This window comes from Grampus griseus, assembly GCF_964374135.1.
Source record: "Grampus griseus genome assembly, chromosome: 9".
In the NCBI taxonomy this organism is placed as follows: domain Eukaryota; kingdom Metazoa; phylum Chordata; class Mammalia; order Artiodactyla; family Delphinidae; genus Grampus; species Grampus griseus.
In genome coordinates this window covers 91,497,066-91,512,071 of record NC_139003.1, presented here as the reverse complement: position 1 = coordinate 91,512,071, position 15,006 = coordinate 91,497,066, and the positions used below count along the sequence as shown (strand labels likewise).

Here is a 15,006-nt window from a genome sequence, read left to right as displayed (position 1 = left end):
GACATGCAGCAACTCCTTGGGTTGGGGTGATTATCGCAGTTACCTTTTTAAAGAAGGGTAGGTCTTTTAAAGAACCATGAACATGATACTTCCTTTTGTGGCTGTTAGTTCTTAGAGTTCTTCGTGGAAAGTTAATAGTAGGTAGACCATCTTTAATTTTAACACCCTTTTACTAAATAACCAACTAATAGCTTGTGTATACTTGGAGAAGAAAATTTAAGACAGCTCATCAGTAGACATGGAATATTGATTTTTTAAATTAAACCAGGTTTATTGCTCTTAAAATTTTACTACTCCTCTTGTAGCTAGTCTGCATGATGGCCCCTGGTGATCCTCACCTCCTATTATTCCTGCCCTCGTGTCCTCCCTTCCCACACTGAATCCCGGCTGGCCTGCATCATTAACGGAATATTGCAGAAGCATCAGTGTGTGACCTCTGAAGCTAGGTCATATATAACATTAGGGTTTCCACTATGCATATCACTCTGGGGAAGCCACCTCTGCCACGTCCTAAGGACACTCAAGCAGCCCTTTGGAGAAGTCGAGGAGGCCAGCAACTGAAGCCTCCTGCCAACAGCCAGCCCCAACTTGCCACCCATTTGAGTGAGCCATCTGGTAAGCCAGTACTCTAACCCCAGTCAATTCTTCAGATGCCCAGTTCACACCTTCCCTGCAACCCCATAAAAGATCTTGAATCTGAACCACCCAGCCAAAGCCACTTCTGTATTGTTTACCCACTGAAACTCGGTTAAATAATACATATTTATTGTTGTTTTAAGTCAGTAAATGTTGGAATAATATGTTATGCATCTATAGATAACTAATGCACCTGCTAAAGAAACACATTTTTAAGCATTTCCTATTGATCACATAGTTTATAGTTTATAGTTGTAGGCATGAAAATTGTGGAGGCTTCTGTTGTGATTTGTAGTGTAATTTTTATAGGAGTTTTTATATAAGACATTGACATTAGAGCATTCATAACTGAATTTGAATTTTGGCTTTACTTTCTACCCACTGTGTATCTTAAGGAAATTACCTAAAATTTCTGATCATCAGTTTTTACTGAAAATCTGTAAAATGGGATAATGATATTCAACTCCCCATAATTTTTTTATGTCAGGATGAAATGAGATACCTATTAAGTCTGTAGCATGATGTTTGATATATCTCATCCTTTCTATGTAACTAGAAATTAGCCCCTTTCCATGTGAAGCTGCAGGTCTTTGCCCCAGGGGTAAAGACTTCTGTAAGCATCTGAGTTTGTGGTCTCTGTGTGACTGTTTATTAGTATTATAATCTTTAAGAGGCCCAGGACTTACTACTCTGCAAGTTATTTTTCTTTTACATAATTTTCTTTTTACTGTGATGAGCCTAGGTGTGATTTTCTTCATATTTCCTGCTTGGGTTTGCAGAGCTTCTTGAACTTGTGGGTTGATGTCTTATCAGTTTTGAAAATTCTCAGTTGTTCCCTCTGTAAATGTTCTTTCCTCCCTCCCATTTTCCCATTTTCTCTATCCTTGTGGGATTATGTTGAAAAGTATGTTAGCCCTTTTTCCTGTGTTCCACATATCACATATACTTTTTCTGTATTTTCCATCCATTTTCCTTCTCTGGCCTTCCCTTTGGATATCTTTTTTTCTTTTTTTAATATTTATTTATCTATTTATTTATTTTGTCTGTGCCAGGCCTTAGTTGTGTCATGCGGGCTCATAGTTGTGGCATATGGAGTTCTTAGTTGTGGCATACGTGTGGGATCTAGTTCCCTGACCAGGGATCGAACCTGGGCCCCCTGCATTGGGAGCACAGAATCTTACCCACTGGACCACCAGGGAAGTCCCCCCTTTGGCTATCTTTTGACATGTTTTCCATCTCACTAATCCTGTCTTCTGCTTTGCTAATCTTCTGTTGAGCCATCTATTGCGTTCTTAATTTCAGTTACATTTTTCAGTTCTAAAATTTTCATTTTGATTCTTCTTTACAGATTACAGTTCTCTGTTGAAAATCTCCCTTTTCATCTGTCTTATTCATCTTTTCCTCCCTCCCTCCCTCGCTCCCTTCCTTCCAGAACATACTAGTTATAGTTATGTTAAAGTCCTTTTCTTCTAACTCCGGTTAGTAGGTCACCCATGGGTCTGTTTTTACAATATTTTTTCTCCTTGATTTTCAGTCATTTGGTCCAGTCTTGTGGTGCACCTGGTAATTTTTTATTGAGTTCTCGGTATTGTAAGTGAAGAATTGTAGAAGTCCCCATAGTATTCTTTTTCCAAGGGGTCAACCTTTTCTTTACTGGGCAGATGGGTTGAGGGTTACGTACCTTACTCCAGTCAGCGATTGAACTGAGTCGAAGCTAGACAGAAGTTTGGGGAAGCTATTGTGCTTATATCCTGGGGACCAGGAGTCCCAAATGAGAGCCTGTGGTATTCACCAGGATCTCATTTCCCGATGGCTCCTGAACTCTATTTGTTCTCTTCCCAGCATATCAAGGCAGTGAGTTTGCATTTTTGACACTTTCTGTTTAGCTTTATCGTCTCATACCTTATGTAGCTTTGGAAATTCGCAGTTGTCCTTTGGAGAAAAGTGGCTGTGTAACAAACTCACTTCTTTGCCTCTGTCTTCCACTGGGGTCTTAGCCCATCAGGTCTCCAGTCCCCACAAGTACCAGAAGGTTTGCTGTTTTCCATCCTCCCAGGAGTGGACATCTTTCCAGGCAGAGATTCTCAGCCTCTGGTTGATAAATGCCTCCATGAAGAATGGCTGTAGAATGCCAGCTCACCTCTCCATGGTTTGTTCACCATCTTGGAGTCCTGACTCTTCTAGTTCAGGTTGCCTCAGCAGCCCTTTAATTGATGCCTTATAGTGATGTTTCTCTATAGTTCATTAAGCCTTCCTAGTTATTCTGGGTGGGAACATTGATGTGCCTCAGTCTACCCAAATGTTAGCTGGAAGGTGAGGACTACACAATTATTTTTGCAGGAAGTATCAATGATTACATTATTTTTGTGAACTTCTCTTTTGGCCAGCTTTATCCAATCATAGGTGTTGGTATATGCATATTTTCTTGTTTCTCATTACATACTGATGAAGTAAAATGGAATATTTTTCTGAATCATTGTAATAATTTTTATAACTATCCTTGATTTATTAATTCATGGCCATTATAGTCAACATAGATTCCTAACTTTATTTTATAACTCTGAGGATTAAGGATGTCTTATGATTCTGTATCAACAGTGAAATTGAACATGTAAAGTTAGTGATAATATTGAATACATATAAAATGATTGAGTCAACAGTGAATATTCTAACATAACAATGAGAGTCAACAGTGAATATTCTAACATAAACTAAATAATGACTGTTCATGGTTTACCAGTTATTTAAAATAAATATTAAAATATTTTTTCTGAAGAGTAATATATAGTTTGTTTTATATAAAATTTCTAATTTTCTCTCACTTTGACTTAATTTTTATAATTATATTTTTCTGGGCTTCCCTGGTGGTGCAGTGGTTGAGAGTCCGCCTGCCGATGCAGGGGACACGGGTTCGTGCCCCGGTCCGGGAAGATCCCACAGGCCGCGGAGCGGCTAGGCCTGTGAGCTATGGCCGCTGAGCCTGCGCGTCCGGAGCCTGTGCTCTGCAACGGGAGAGGCCACAGCAGTGAGAGGCCCGCGTACCACAAAATAAATAAAAAAAATAAATATTAAAATATTTTTTCTGAAGAGTAATGTATAGTTTTATATAAAATTTCTAATTTTCTTACACTTTGACTTAATTTTTATAATTGTATTTTTCTAATTAGTATGAGATATTCTCAAATCTGACAAAAATACTTGTAATCTTGAAATGCAAACTTCATGTCTTTTAGAGGTTTATTATATTCCTGTCTCACTGCTGTGTTTTATGTCCATTAGGGCACACTGACAACCATTTTGCCCATACGCTATTTATTGACTTTGTTTGCGTAGTCAGACAGACAGTATTGTATTTAATATGCTAAAGTTGACTATTGTCAGCAGTGAGTATGTATAGTCCTCTTTCCAGCTTTTGAATTTATTCTGCCATTGAAGTTGTAGCAGTTGATAGACCAGTTGGAAAAATGAAACATGAGCATCTTAACCTTTAGCTGTAGTTGGGTTGCTGACAGTCATTAAGGGAACCATCTCTGGTTCCCCCTTACAATGTGTGTTTTGAGTATTTGAGTCTTTCAAATAAGTCCTTGAGGGCTGTCATTTTCTCTGCTCTCTGTGCAGGAAGAAGAGAGTGAAGAGGAGCCCAAACTGAAGTATGAAAGGCTCTCCAATGGGGTAACTGAAATCCTTCAGAAGGATGCCGCTAGCTGCATGACAGTCCACGACAAGGTAAGATGGCCCATGTAGAGGATTCTGCTGTGAGTTGTTTCCGTGGTAAGTTTGTTGATACTTTGGAGTCTGGGTGCTTTGCATGGTGGTTTTTTTTTTTTTTTTTTTTTTAACAGTAATCGTGTCTCCTTTCCATTCTTCCTCTCTCCTTTCTCGCCAACAAAAAACCAAAACAACAAGCAGAGATATTATATAAATGCATTTGTACACACACACACCACCCACTGCAAGGGTATATCAAGTAGGATTCAGACGATAATGGATGTGAAAGGTTTGTAGCAAGTGGTTCTCAGAAACCCTAGCACTTAATTCCTCAGCTCTTAAGTAGCAGAGTAGGAAAGTGTTAAGATGAGAAGTATTGTGGAGCTCATTGCTTTCGTGAAAGTAGAAGAGATTCCATTGGAGGCCTTAGGAATCAGCAGCAAGGCCCCAGATGATTACTTATCTATTATATGAATGAATGAATAGATTCCACATCTGGGTTTTCGCTATAACAAAGCCCCCCCACCAACTTTCTGAATCCAGGCTAAGTACTATACAGGTACTTAGTACTATATATAGTACTAAGTACTAAGTACTATACATGCTTAGCCCATTCTTAGACCAAAACAATCTGGGTCATAATTGGAATATCAGAGGCCAGGGAGTTTCACCCATTGCTCTGTCTTCCCTATCAGCCCTGTGAGTGAGCCTTGGTACCTCCACAAAAGGCAGACCCCCAGCTCTGATCCATCTCCTGGCTTTATCCCTTTGTTACCAGCAGTATTGTCCCATCCTCCTCCTTACCTCCACCCAGTTCCCCTTTACTACCAATTTCATTCCACTGTAAACAGATTCCTGCACTTGCTCAGCACGGCAGTAGTATATGTGCTGTCTGTTTGGTTTTTCCAGAAACCCCCTCCTTCGGCCCCGTTTCATCTCTCTACCCTTAAGGCCACACTCTAGAGGGTGTCCGTCGCTGGGACTTGAGGATCTTTTGGGCAATGCTCTCTTATCCTTTGTTCGTTGAAGCTATTGTGTTCATCTTCCCACTAACCCTGTTTTGTGACTTTGTGGAGCCCTGATCTCTAATCCATTCTTTCTCTTTCTTTCTGTCAAGTGGTCAACTATCCTAAGTTAACTTTACCAGCAGATTCAATTCTCTAATGGCCCTGATCCTCATATGCCCCCCGTCTACACTCAGCTCCGAGTCAGTGCTCAGATGACCAAAGCTGCCCGCCACGTGCTGGTACACGTTGCGTGCCGAGGTGCACATGCCACTGAAAGGGCTGATATTTATTTGTCCTTCATCAGTTCCTCCAGTCCCCAACCCGCCTCTTCAGTCACAATCCCTTCACTCTCAGAGGATGATGTCATTTCTATTTAATTAAGGAAATGGTAACTACCAAGCATGATCAGCCTCAATTCCTGACCCCTTCCCCAGCTCATCTGAATCCACGTCCATCCTCCCCCACAGGAGCTGTTCTTCCCCCTGCTCAAGGACCTTTTTGTCCACTTCTTTACTTCCCCTCCCCTCATTTCCTCCCTTCTCTCCTAGCGATCAGGCTATGTCATGGAGCAGACATAACTCTAGCCCCACGTGACTACTGATCTAATTTCTGAGTCTGTGAATGAACCTTTTTTGCATGTTTCGTATACATGGAATCATACATTGCTTGGTCTCTTGTGTCTGGCTTCTTACAGTTACTATCATGTTTTTGAGGTTCACTTGTGATGGAGCACGTATCAACACTTCATTCCTACTTATTGCTGGATAATATTCCACTGTATGGACAGAACACACTTTGTCCATTCACCAATTTGTGGAAATTTCGATGCTTTTGACACTGTGGATCTCACCTTTCTTAAAACTTCCTTATCATGACACCATTTTCTTATCACTTTCTTGATCATTTCTGTTATTCCCTTCTGGTTTTCTTTCAGTTTCTTTCACTTCTACTTTTCCCTTACACATTAGTTTTCCCAAGATTTGGTCCATTGGCCACATGTCTTCTAAATGTGTACTTTTCTTTTTTTTAAAAAATAAATTTATTTATTTGGCCGTGTTGGGTCTTCGTTGCTGCACGCGGGCTTTCTCTAGTTGTGGCGAGTGGGGGCTACTCTTCGTTGCAGTGCGTGAGCTTCTCATTGTGGTGGCTTCTCCTGTTGCCGAGCACGGGCTCTAGGCAAGCGGGCTTCAGTAGTTGTGTCTTGCGGTATCTAGAGCGCAGACTCAGTAGTTGTGGCGTACGGGCTTAGCTGCTCCACGGCATGTGGGATCTTCCTGGACCAGGGCTCGAACTCGTGTCCCCTGCATTGGCAGGCGGATTCTTAACCACTGCGCCACCAGGGAAGACCAAGTGTGTACTCTTCTTGATATTTAAATTTCTTGATTTCTGTGGCCACCTCCACCCTGACCCTTCCAAGAATAGCGTGCTTATTAATCCAGGTGCCTCCTACACAGCTCTACCTTTGGTTCTGTTTTTACCTGAGACTCACCATGTCCATAATGAGCTCATCTTCTTTTCCCTTCCTTCCCTTGCCTCTGTAGTTTTTGGGTTCTCTGCCCCATTTGGTGGCATCACCTAAGCCAAAGCTGACTCCTTCTCTCCTTCCGCCCAGTCATTCCCTAAGTCCTGGTGGTTCTCTCACCACCCCGGCCCTAGCCAAGGCCCTCATCTTCTCCTGGCTGTACTTGTGTGCCTCTCGTTTTTCTACCGAGATCTGATTTTCATCATCCAGTAAATAAAAGTCTGAGCTCCTTCATGTGGTGTTTAAGGTCCTCTGAGATCTTGCCTCCTTGTGTGATTGGCCCCATATCTGACCACTTTCTGCCACAAGTGCGATGGTCTGGCAGCAACTCCTGACTCTTCTTACTCACAACATCTCTTCTGCCTGGATTCTACCCCCATGTCACCTGCTTGAGTCTACTCCCATGCTGAGTCAAAGATCTTTTAGTACAGGCATTCATCATTTCTCCCTGGAACTAAGGAACACACCGTGAACCAATCTATTTTCTTTCAGATTTGATTTCATCCTAGTCCATTTTTAACACTTCTTTCTACTGAAATAATCTTCCAGGAATTCAGATCTGATCATGTACTCCCCCTCCCTAGAATTCTGTATTGGCTTCCTGGTGTCTTCATGATTTGGACACATTCCCCCACCCACCCCCCCACCCCCCCACCCCAAACACACACTCACTTTGTTACCTTTCATCTCTCCATAAATATTCCCCGGTGGCGCAGTGGTTAAGAATCCGCCTGCCAATGCAGGGGACACAGGTTCGAGCCCTAGTTCGGGAAGATCCCACACGCTGCGGAGCAACTAAGCCCGTGCACCACAGCTACTGAGCCTGCGCTCTAGAGCCTGCAAGCCACAACTACTGAAGCCCGCATGCCTAGAGCCCGTGCTCCTCAACAAGAGAAGCCACTGCAGTGAGAAGCCTGCGAGCCGCAACCACGAGTAGCCCCCGCTCGCTGCAACTAGAGAAAGCCTGCACGCAGCAACAAAGACCCAACACAGCCAAAATTAAATAAATAAATAAATAAATAAATAAATAAATAAATAAAACCCTTCAATGGCTCTCATTACACGCAAGATGAAGTCTGAAAAGTTTAAAAAAAAAAAAATTCAGAAGTCTCCTGTTAACCAACCTTGCCAATCTCATTGCCTGTCTCCTGCCCTGGATGCTTCCACCATATAAAACTATTTGTGATTTTTTTGCCTTTGTCCTGCTTTTTATGTGACTACATGCCTTTGTGCAAGTTGTATCCACGCTGTCTAAAATGGTCTTTACCACAAGCCTGCCCCATCTGCCTCAGTGTCTGCTGTCTAACACTCCTCCTTCAAAGTTGACCCTTGAACAACATGGATTAGAACTGCACGGGGTCCACGTATACATGGATTTTTTTCAGTAGTAAATACTACACGGTCCCTGGTTGGTTGAATCTGTGGCTGTAGAACCACTGATCTGGAGGAACCGTGGATCTAGAGGGCCAGCTATAAGTTACATGTACATTTGCAACTGCAGGAAGGGTGGGTGCCCCTAACCACCCCCCAGATTGGTCAAAGGCCAACTATCTACTATTAAAAAAAATGTGTGTCTAAGTGGACCCTCCCAGTTCAAACCTGTGTTGTTCAAGAGTCAATTGTACTTACTTTTAAAGCATACTCGAAAAATTTAATCTTAATCAGTTTTTTATTTCTGTCTCCATCATTTTACCATCATCCTTTTAAGTCACACGTGCTTATTGTCTAAGCATATCATAGGTGCTTTGTGTGTGTGTGTGTGTGTTGAATAAACCACCAAATTGATGAAAAGGAGAACAAAGTTTGCCTCCCCAGAGGTCAAACTTTATTAACACCATACTTAATCCAACTTGGCCAAGGAGCCTGACGGTGGGAACTGTAGTCAGACTAAGTTTGAGAACATGCACTCTTGATCTGAGGCTCATGTTTCTATCTACCAGGCTTCTGATCCAGTTGAGAGTATTTTAGCTCTTAATTCTGGCCCTAGCTCTGCCACTCATTGACTGTCTCCAAGGAAGTCACATCAACTCCCAGAACTTATTTCCTTATGTGTAATTGAAGGCAGTCCATGCTCTAACGCTTTGAATGCTGTAAAGTGCTAGGTGAAACATAGATAATTACTGTACAGCTGAACACATTTGAAATGTGCTACTTCTTGTTTCTTTCGTGGCGTCCAAAAGACTGCTTATTGCTTCTTCTACCTGTTTACTTACAAAAAGTCCAACTGTTCAAAGGAAAAGCAGTTATGCTAGTGGATGGTTCAGAAGGATTCAATGCCCAAATGATAGTTTATCAAATTGAGTCAAGTTTCTGTATTTAAACAGGAAAGGGACTCATTAAATTATGTTTATTCTTTGCCCATGCTGGATTTTAAGTGCTCTCAGGTTAAAAGAAAAAAAATTCAATAGTTACAAAAGCACAGAGCTTTTCATGTCTGGAAGGAGGGTCATATTTAAAGGATTTATATTTATGTTTGTGATTTGTGGCCAATTCTGCATTTTTTTTCTTATATTTTAAGTAGTCGAAAGCAACTTAAAAACTTTCATTTCATTAGCAAATGAAAGTATGACTCATTAATAGTTTTGGTAGTTAAATTTTTAAGAACTATACGATTGCCTTATCAAACTTGATTGTTTTTTGTTTTTTTTTCTTTTTTATAAATTTATTTATTTATAGTAGTGGCACATGGGCTTAGTTGCTCCGCAGCATGTGGGATCTTCCTGGACCAGGGATCGAACCCGTGTCCCCTGCATTAGCAGGCAGATTCTTAACCACTGCGCCACCAGGGGAGTCCCAAACTTGATTGTTTTAAGAGCACATAAAGTTATTTCTAAAATGGAGCAACAATAATTTATCTAATCCAAATGATGAAATGTTTTCCTAAAGAAAAGGTAGCTTGTCATAAAAACCACTGCATTTTTTTTCAAAGATGTTCTAAAGTAATTATAGTTTTAGGTTGAAATCATACAATCAAAATAATTATTTTATGTTTCCTTTCTGTCTTAAGTATTAAATGAATTAAACTAGTAATTTTGAAAAGAAAAAAGGAAAGAATTAATATTTGGGGTAAAGTACTCTGTATAGAACCTTTAAAACTTTGATAAACTATAATTGGAAGTTCAAGAATGGCCTTCACAGAGATATCAGAGAATGACCCAGTATTAAAGCATTGGCCCTCTTGGTTTTCTTTCTTTCTTTCTTTTTTTTCTTTTTTTGTTTTTTGACTTTTGGCCGCGCCATGCAGCATGTGAGATCTTAGTTTCCAGACCGGGGATCGAACTTGTGCCCCCTTCATTGGCAGCGTGGAGCCTTAACCACTGGACCGCCGGGAAAGTACCCCCCCCCCCTTAGTTTTCTAACAAAGTAAATACAGTGTTTATGAGGAGAGTCAATACTGTCGAGTACTTGGGTGTAGTGAGCTTTTAAAACCCATTCATTCTTTTACCATAGGTGGCCTCAGAATGGAGTATTGTTTGTAGCTAGTATTATGTGGTATTTTTCTATTCAGATATTTTCAGAGTGTCACTGTGGAGAAGAAATTACACCCCTCTGAATCCTCTATTTCTAATTAGAATGTTCTTTTGCTTTGGAGGAAGCAGCCCTGTTTGGTTTAAATATTCAGACTCATTCCCCTCCCCCCCGAAAATTACCTCTTCCCCTGCCCTTTCCAGGGCCCCGACATCGTGTTTTCAGCAGCCTTGTTGTCTGCCCTGGATGAGTAATCGGCCTGGCACCTTGTGCATTCAGGCAGCCCTGTGCAGTGGAATCGTCATACCTAGTTATGTCTGCACACCTGATGTTTTATTAACCAGTATTGATTTTTTTACCCGGCGGACTTTTTTTTCTTCATGAAAAAAAGGCAACCTTGCAGGAGTGAAAGACATTGCAGGGACTGAATTTCTAATGAATCCCCTTCTTTTCTTTTTTGTGATGCCTCTTTAATGTAGCTTTATATTTTAAGCGCCTGATCTGAAATTTCATTTTCAGTAATTCCATTCTGAGAAATCCTTTTAAATCTTGACTTTCTGTAAGGTTAATTTTTTCAAGATTGTGCTGCTTGACTGAAAAGCTTAGTGTAGTGCCTATAAATTTAAGCATTTCGTTCTAGGTTGCGATGAAGCATGTTCACATGCAGCAAAATACAGAGAATTTGGAACTCTTTGAGTACTGCTTAGAGAGATAGAAGGGAAGATAAATCTCATGTCCTATTTCAGGTAGTCCTAAAGTTTCTTCTCATTTCCTTAGGGTTAGTTCAAAGAATTAAAGAAACAGTGGGAGTTATGAACAGTTTATGTCATAAAATGAATACAAAGCTCTACAGTTATTTTTGTGACAGAAAAGGATTTTTTTTCTTTTTTGCATTCAAAAATAACATTGACACTTAATATCACACGTTTACTTTTAGAGAGGCGTTCTCATGATGACAGTATAAGTACATCTGAGCTTTTGCATCTCAGTGTGGCATGGATTTTCCTTCCTAAATAAGATTACTTTGTTGTTTGTGTGTGTGTGTGTGTGTATGTGTATGTTGAACTTAAATGATAGCACAGATTTACTCAGTTGCCATAAATTAAGGGGAGTTTACAAATCATTCCCTTCAGACGCTGAGTTCAACCGTGGGTTGGTCGTACGTTCACAGCTGAATTTTAATTTGCTGCCTCAGTCCATCAGGGCATTGTGTACAGGCCGCATGCACACCATTAGTTGTCAGTAGATGAGGGTCCTCGTGAGTCCTTCTGACAGCCAGCTTGCATGATCCCAAGAAAGAAGGCCCTGTTCTGTGATTTCCTCCAAGCTGGAAACAAGCCTTCTCAAAGGAATGTGCGTCTTCCGAGGCATCGCAGATCACTTACACATTAAGTGTCTTGACTTTGCATATGGTTTTATTACTAATTATGTATGAATGGTCCATTAAGAAACTGACCCCTGGGGCTGCCCTGGTGGCACAGTGGTTGAGAATCTGCCTGATAATGCAGGGGACACGGGTTCGAGCCCTGGTCTGGGAGGATCCCACATGCCGCAGAGCAACTAGGCCCGTTGTGCCACAATTACTGCTACTGCGTGTCTGGAGCCCGTGCTCCGCAACAAGAGAGGCCACGATAGTGAGAGGCCCGCGCACCGCGATGAAGAGTGGCCCCCGCTTGCCGCAACTAGAGAAAGCCCTCGCACAGAAACGAAGACCCAACACAGCAAAAATAAATTAATTAATAAACTCCTACCCCCAACATCTTCTTTTAAAAAAAAGCATATGCCATTAAAAAAAAAAAGAAACTGATCCCTGTACCCCTCTGTTCTTCTTACAGTTCTTGGCGCTGGGCACACATTATGGCAAGGTTTATTTACTGGATGTCCAGGGGAACATCACTCAGAAGTTTGATATAGTAAGTATCCAGTATAAAATAATGTGCGAGCTAAATTTCATGCTGAAAGCCGTGCTTTGAAATATTTGTTTTAGCCATTTGTTTTTAGAGCCTAAAGAAAGGATCTTTATCGATGATATCGGAGTGCTAAGAGTTCAACTCTGAACTTTGTAATCTGTGCTAAAAAGTTTTAAAGGTGAACTTACAAAGAAAGAGGTCTGTATTTATACATAATGTATTTTCACTGGGTATCTGCTATATAAACTCCTTTTAAAAATTTATTTTTATGAATCTGTTTAATTGCAGTTCTTTAGTTAATTATAGTCATCCATTTGGCTTTAAATGAAGCATTTAAAATACTCCTATGTGTATTTGTTTTAAACTGTAACTGTAGAATGTCTAGATGAATTGTTAATCAAAAAAAAAGATTGCTTTTATTGGTGATTAATGGTGCTAATTTACATACTCTGGGGGTTTGTGGAATCCTTAAAGTGTGAACCCCCTCATTTGATGACTAATGTCGATTGTAAGTACATGCCCCATAATCTTCTCCAGATGCCAAATGTAAATTGAAAATTGATTGATCACCTTGCTGTTTCGGTTTATCTCTTCTAAATATATAAAGCTAATATTTTATGTGAATGTTCTGCGAGTTGGACTCTTAGGGGATTATATTGACTAAAAGAGAAGAGCCAGGCTTTTTATTTCTTTAATTGTGATTTGGAATCACCAAGGATGAAGGAAGTGTTGAATCTGAAGCTTGATTTTGGTGTTTAAGATGGGCTGAGAAAGTATCAAGTGTCCGTGGTTGTGTGAATGTGAACCTTTGGGATGAAAAAGGTGGTCATTTTGGGGAACATATTCCTTTTTTTGAAGAAAGCATCAGCACTTGTTGAAAGATCCATCATAAGGTATTGGTGTAGTTTACAAAGGGCACCACAGTTTCTAAAGCTGAGACGTTATATATTAAAGGTACCAGGTTGCTTTGTTTTGCTTAAAAGAAACGGAACCACAGATGATGACAGTATCCTTGGAATCTTTGGAATAGTCCTGGAAGGGAATTGTGTGCTCTAACCACTGATCCATCAGGCAAATGGTGGGTTCTTGTTTGGCTTCGGCATCCCTTTCAGACAAGAGGATACTTTTGAACCTCTGTCTTCTCCCTCCTGGACATTGGCCACCCATTTTGATGATTTAATAAACATTTGGCCTTCCCATTACCATGCATTAAAATGTGAGCTGGGGGCTTCCCTGGTGGTGCAGTGGTTGAGAGTCCGCCTGCCGATGCAGGGGACACGGGTTCGTGCCCCGGTCCAGGAAGATCCCACATGCCGCGGAGCTGCTGGGCCTGTGAGCCATGGCCGCTGAGCCTGCGCGTCCGGAGCCTGTGCTCCGCAACGGGAGAGGCCACAACAGTGAGAGGCCTGCGTGCCGCAAAAAAAAAAAAAAAAAAAAAAAATGTGAGCTGGTGCTAGGCAGAGCGCTTTTTTATGGTGTCACCCATATCGCCTCACCTTGAAAAAAGAGCTTTGCCTGGATGGCCTCTTAAATTTATGGCTCCAGTTTAATGATTGTGTTCAACTCTGCTTCTCAGTAAGTCTTTTTAATATTATACAGAAATTACTCGATTGCTGAGGTTCACAGGACAAACACTGCTGGTTCCATGGCCAAAAGAGAAACCAGGAGAAATACTGTACGAGTTGACTCGTGTCTTTCGTTACCCATTCATTCATGCGGTCCTTGTGTCTATTCAGTATAAGCCTTCAGCTTTATCTTTTCTGATGTCAGTTTTATGTCAGGTATATCCTGCATCCTTTTCCAGGTAATTCCTGGTTCTTTCTTTTCAGTCCTGCCTTTATGACATCTTTGAAAATTAAGTTCTTTATAGCTTTGCACTTATTTTGGGGCAGGAGAGGAAGATGGTTTGGGGCTCTGTTTGTTCGTTTACCTCTCAAAAGAATTTAATAGTCTGTTGTGGAGAAGTTTTTCATGAGGCCTTGGGTCTTCATGACCATTACCTTAGGAGGTATATGAGTTTCAGGTGACAGATTTCAGAATGTCATTGTCTTTTGAAAGGAGACTTAATCTTCAGCTTCTCATCTCAGATGAGTTTTTTCCTTTATTTTTTTAATTTTCCTGTTTCTGGTGATGTGGCTGCTTTTGGGGGCTCCGTATCAGTGCTCTTAAAAAAGGGTTTTTTCAATTCTAAAGACACTTATGGCTTGAATTTGCAGCTTTTCTTTGGACGTAATGATTGCCACATTCAATCAAGAACTGTTTTCTTCATTAGAAATGCAGTGAGGGTGAAACAAGTATTAAAAAAAAAACTAATGAATTAACACCTCTGACTTTAGTCTTTACTTCCAGGTGAAACTAATTTAAATGAATTAAAACTAGATAACATAATAATACCTTATACTTGCATAACATTTAAAAAAATTTTTCTCAAGAAATGTCTCCTCAACCCATTCACTGCATTTATAGCTTTTGAATGCAGTAGTAATGTCACGAAGCAGTAGTTCAAAATTCTCACCTATCAATAGGGTTTTGTTTGGCAGAGGGTGGAGACATAGAGGAATCTTTATACCAGATGATTCTGCTGTTTGTGTTGGAATGGAATCATTACATTAAAGGCTGTATAATTTTAAATGTGTATGATACAAAAGAAGAAATAACTAAACAAATCATTCTGCATGTTGAAGAAAGTGATTTGTTTTTCCATTAATATTTCAGGAGGAATACTGTTTAGCACACTCTACAAAAGCTAAGCATA

At 40.6% G+C, this 15,006-nt stretch overlaps 1 protein-coding gene across 1 annotated transcript in view; it reads left to right on the top strand.

Annotated features, from left to right (window-relative positions):
* The window catches only part of VPS41 (VPS41 subunit of HOPS complex), a 188,684-nt gene that overhangs the window by 35,438 nt on the left and 138,240 nt on the right, over window positions 1-15,006 (top strand). Inside the window, exons 3-4 of the mRNA XM_082661461.1 lie at window positions 4,255-4,362; window positions 12,177-12,254. Of these exons, the coding sequence (XP_082517587.1) occupies window positions 4,255-4,362; window positions 12,177-12,254 (186 nt within the window). The remainder of the gene's footprint in view (window positions 1-4,254; window positions 4,363-12,176; window positions 12,255-15,006) is intronic.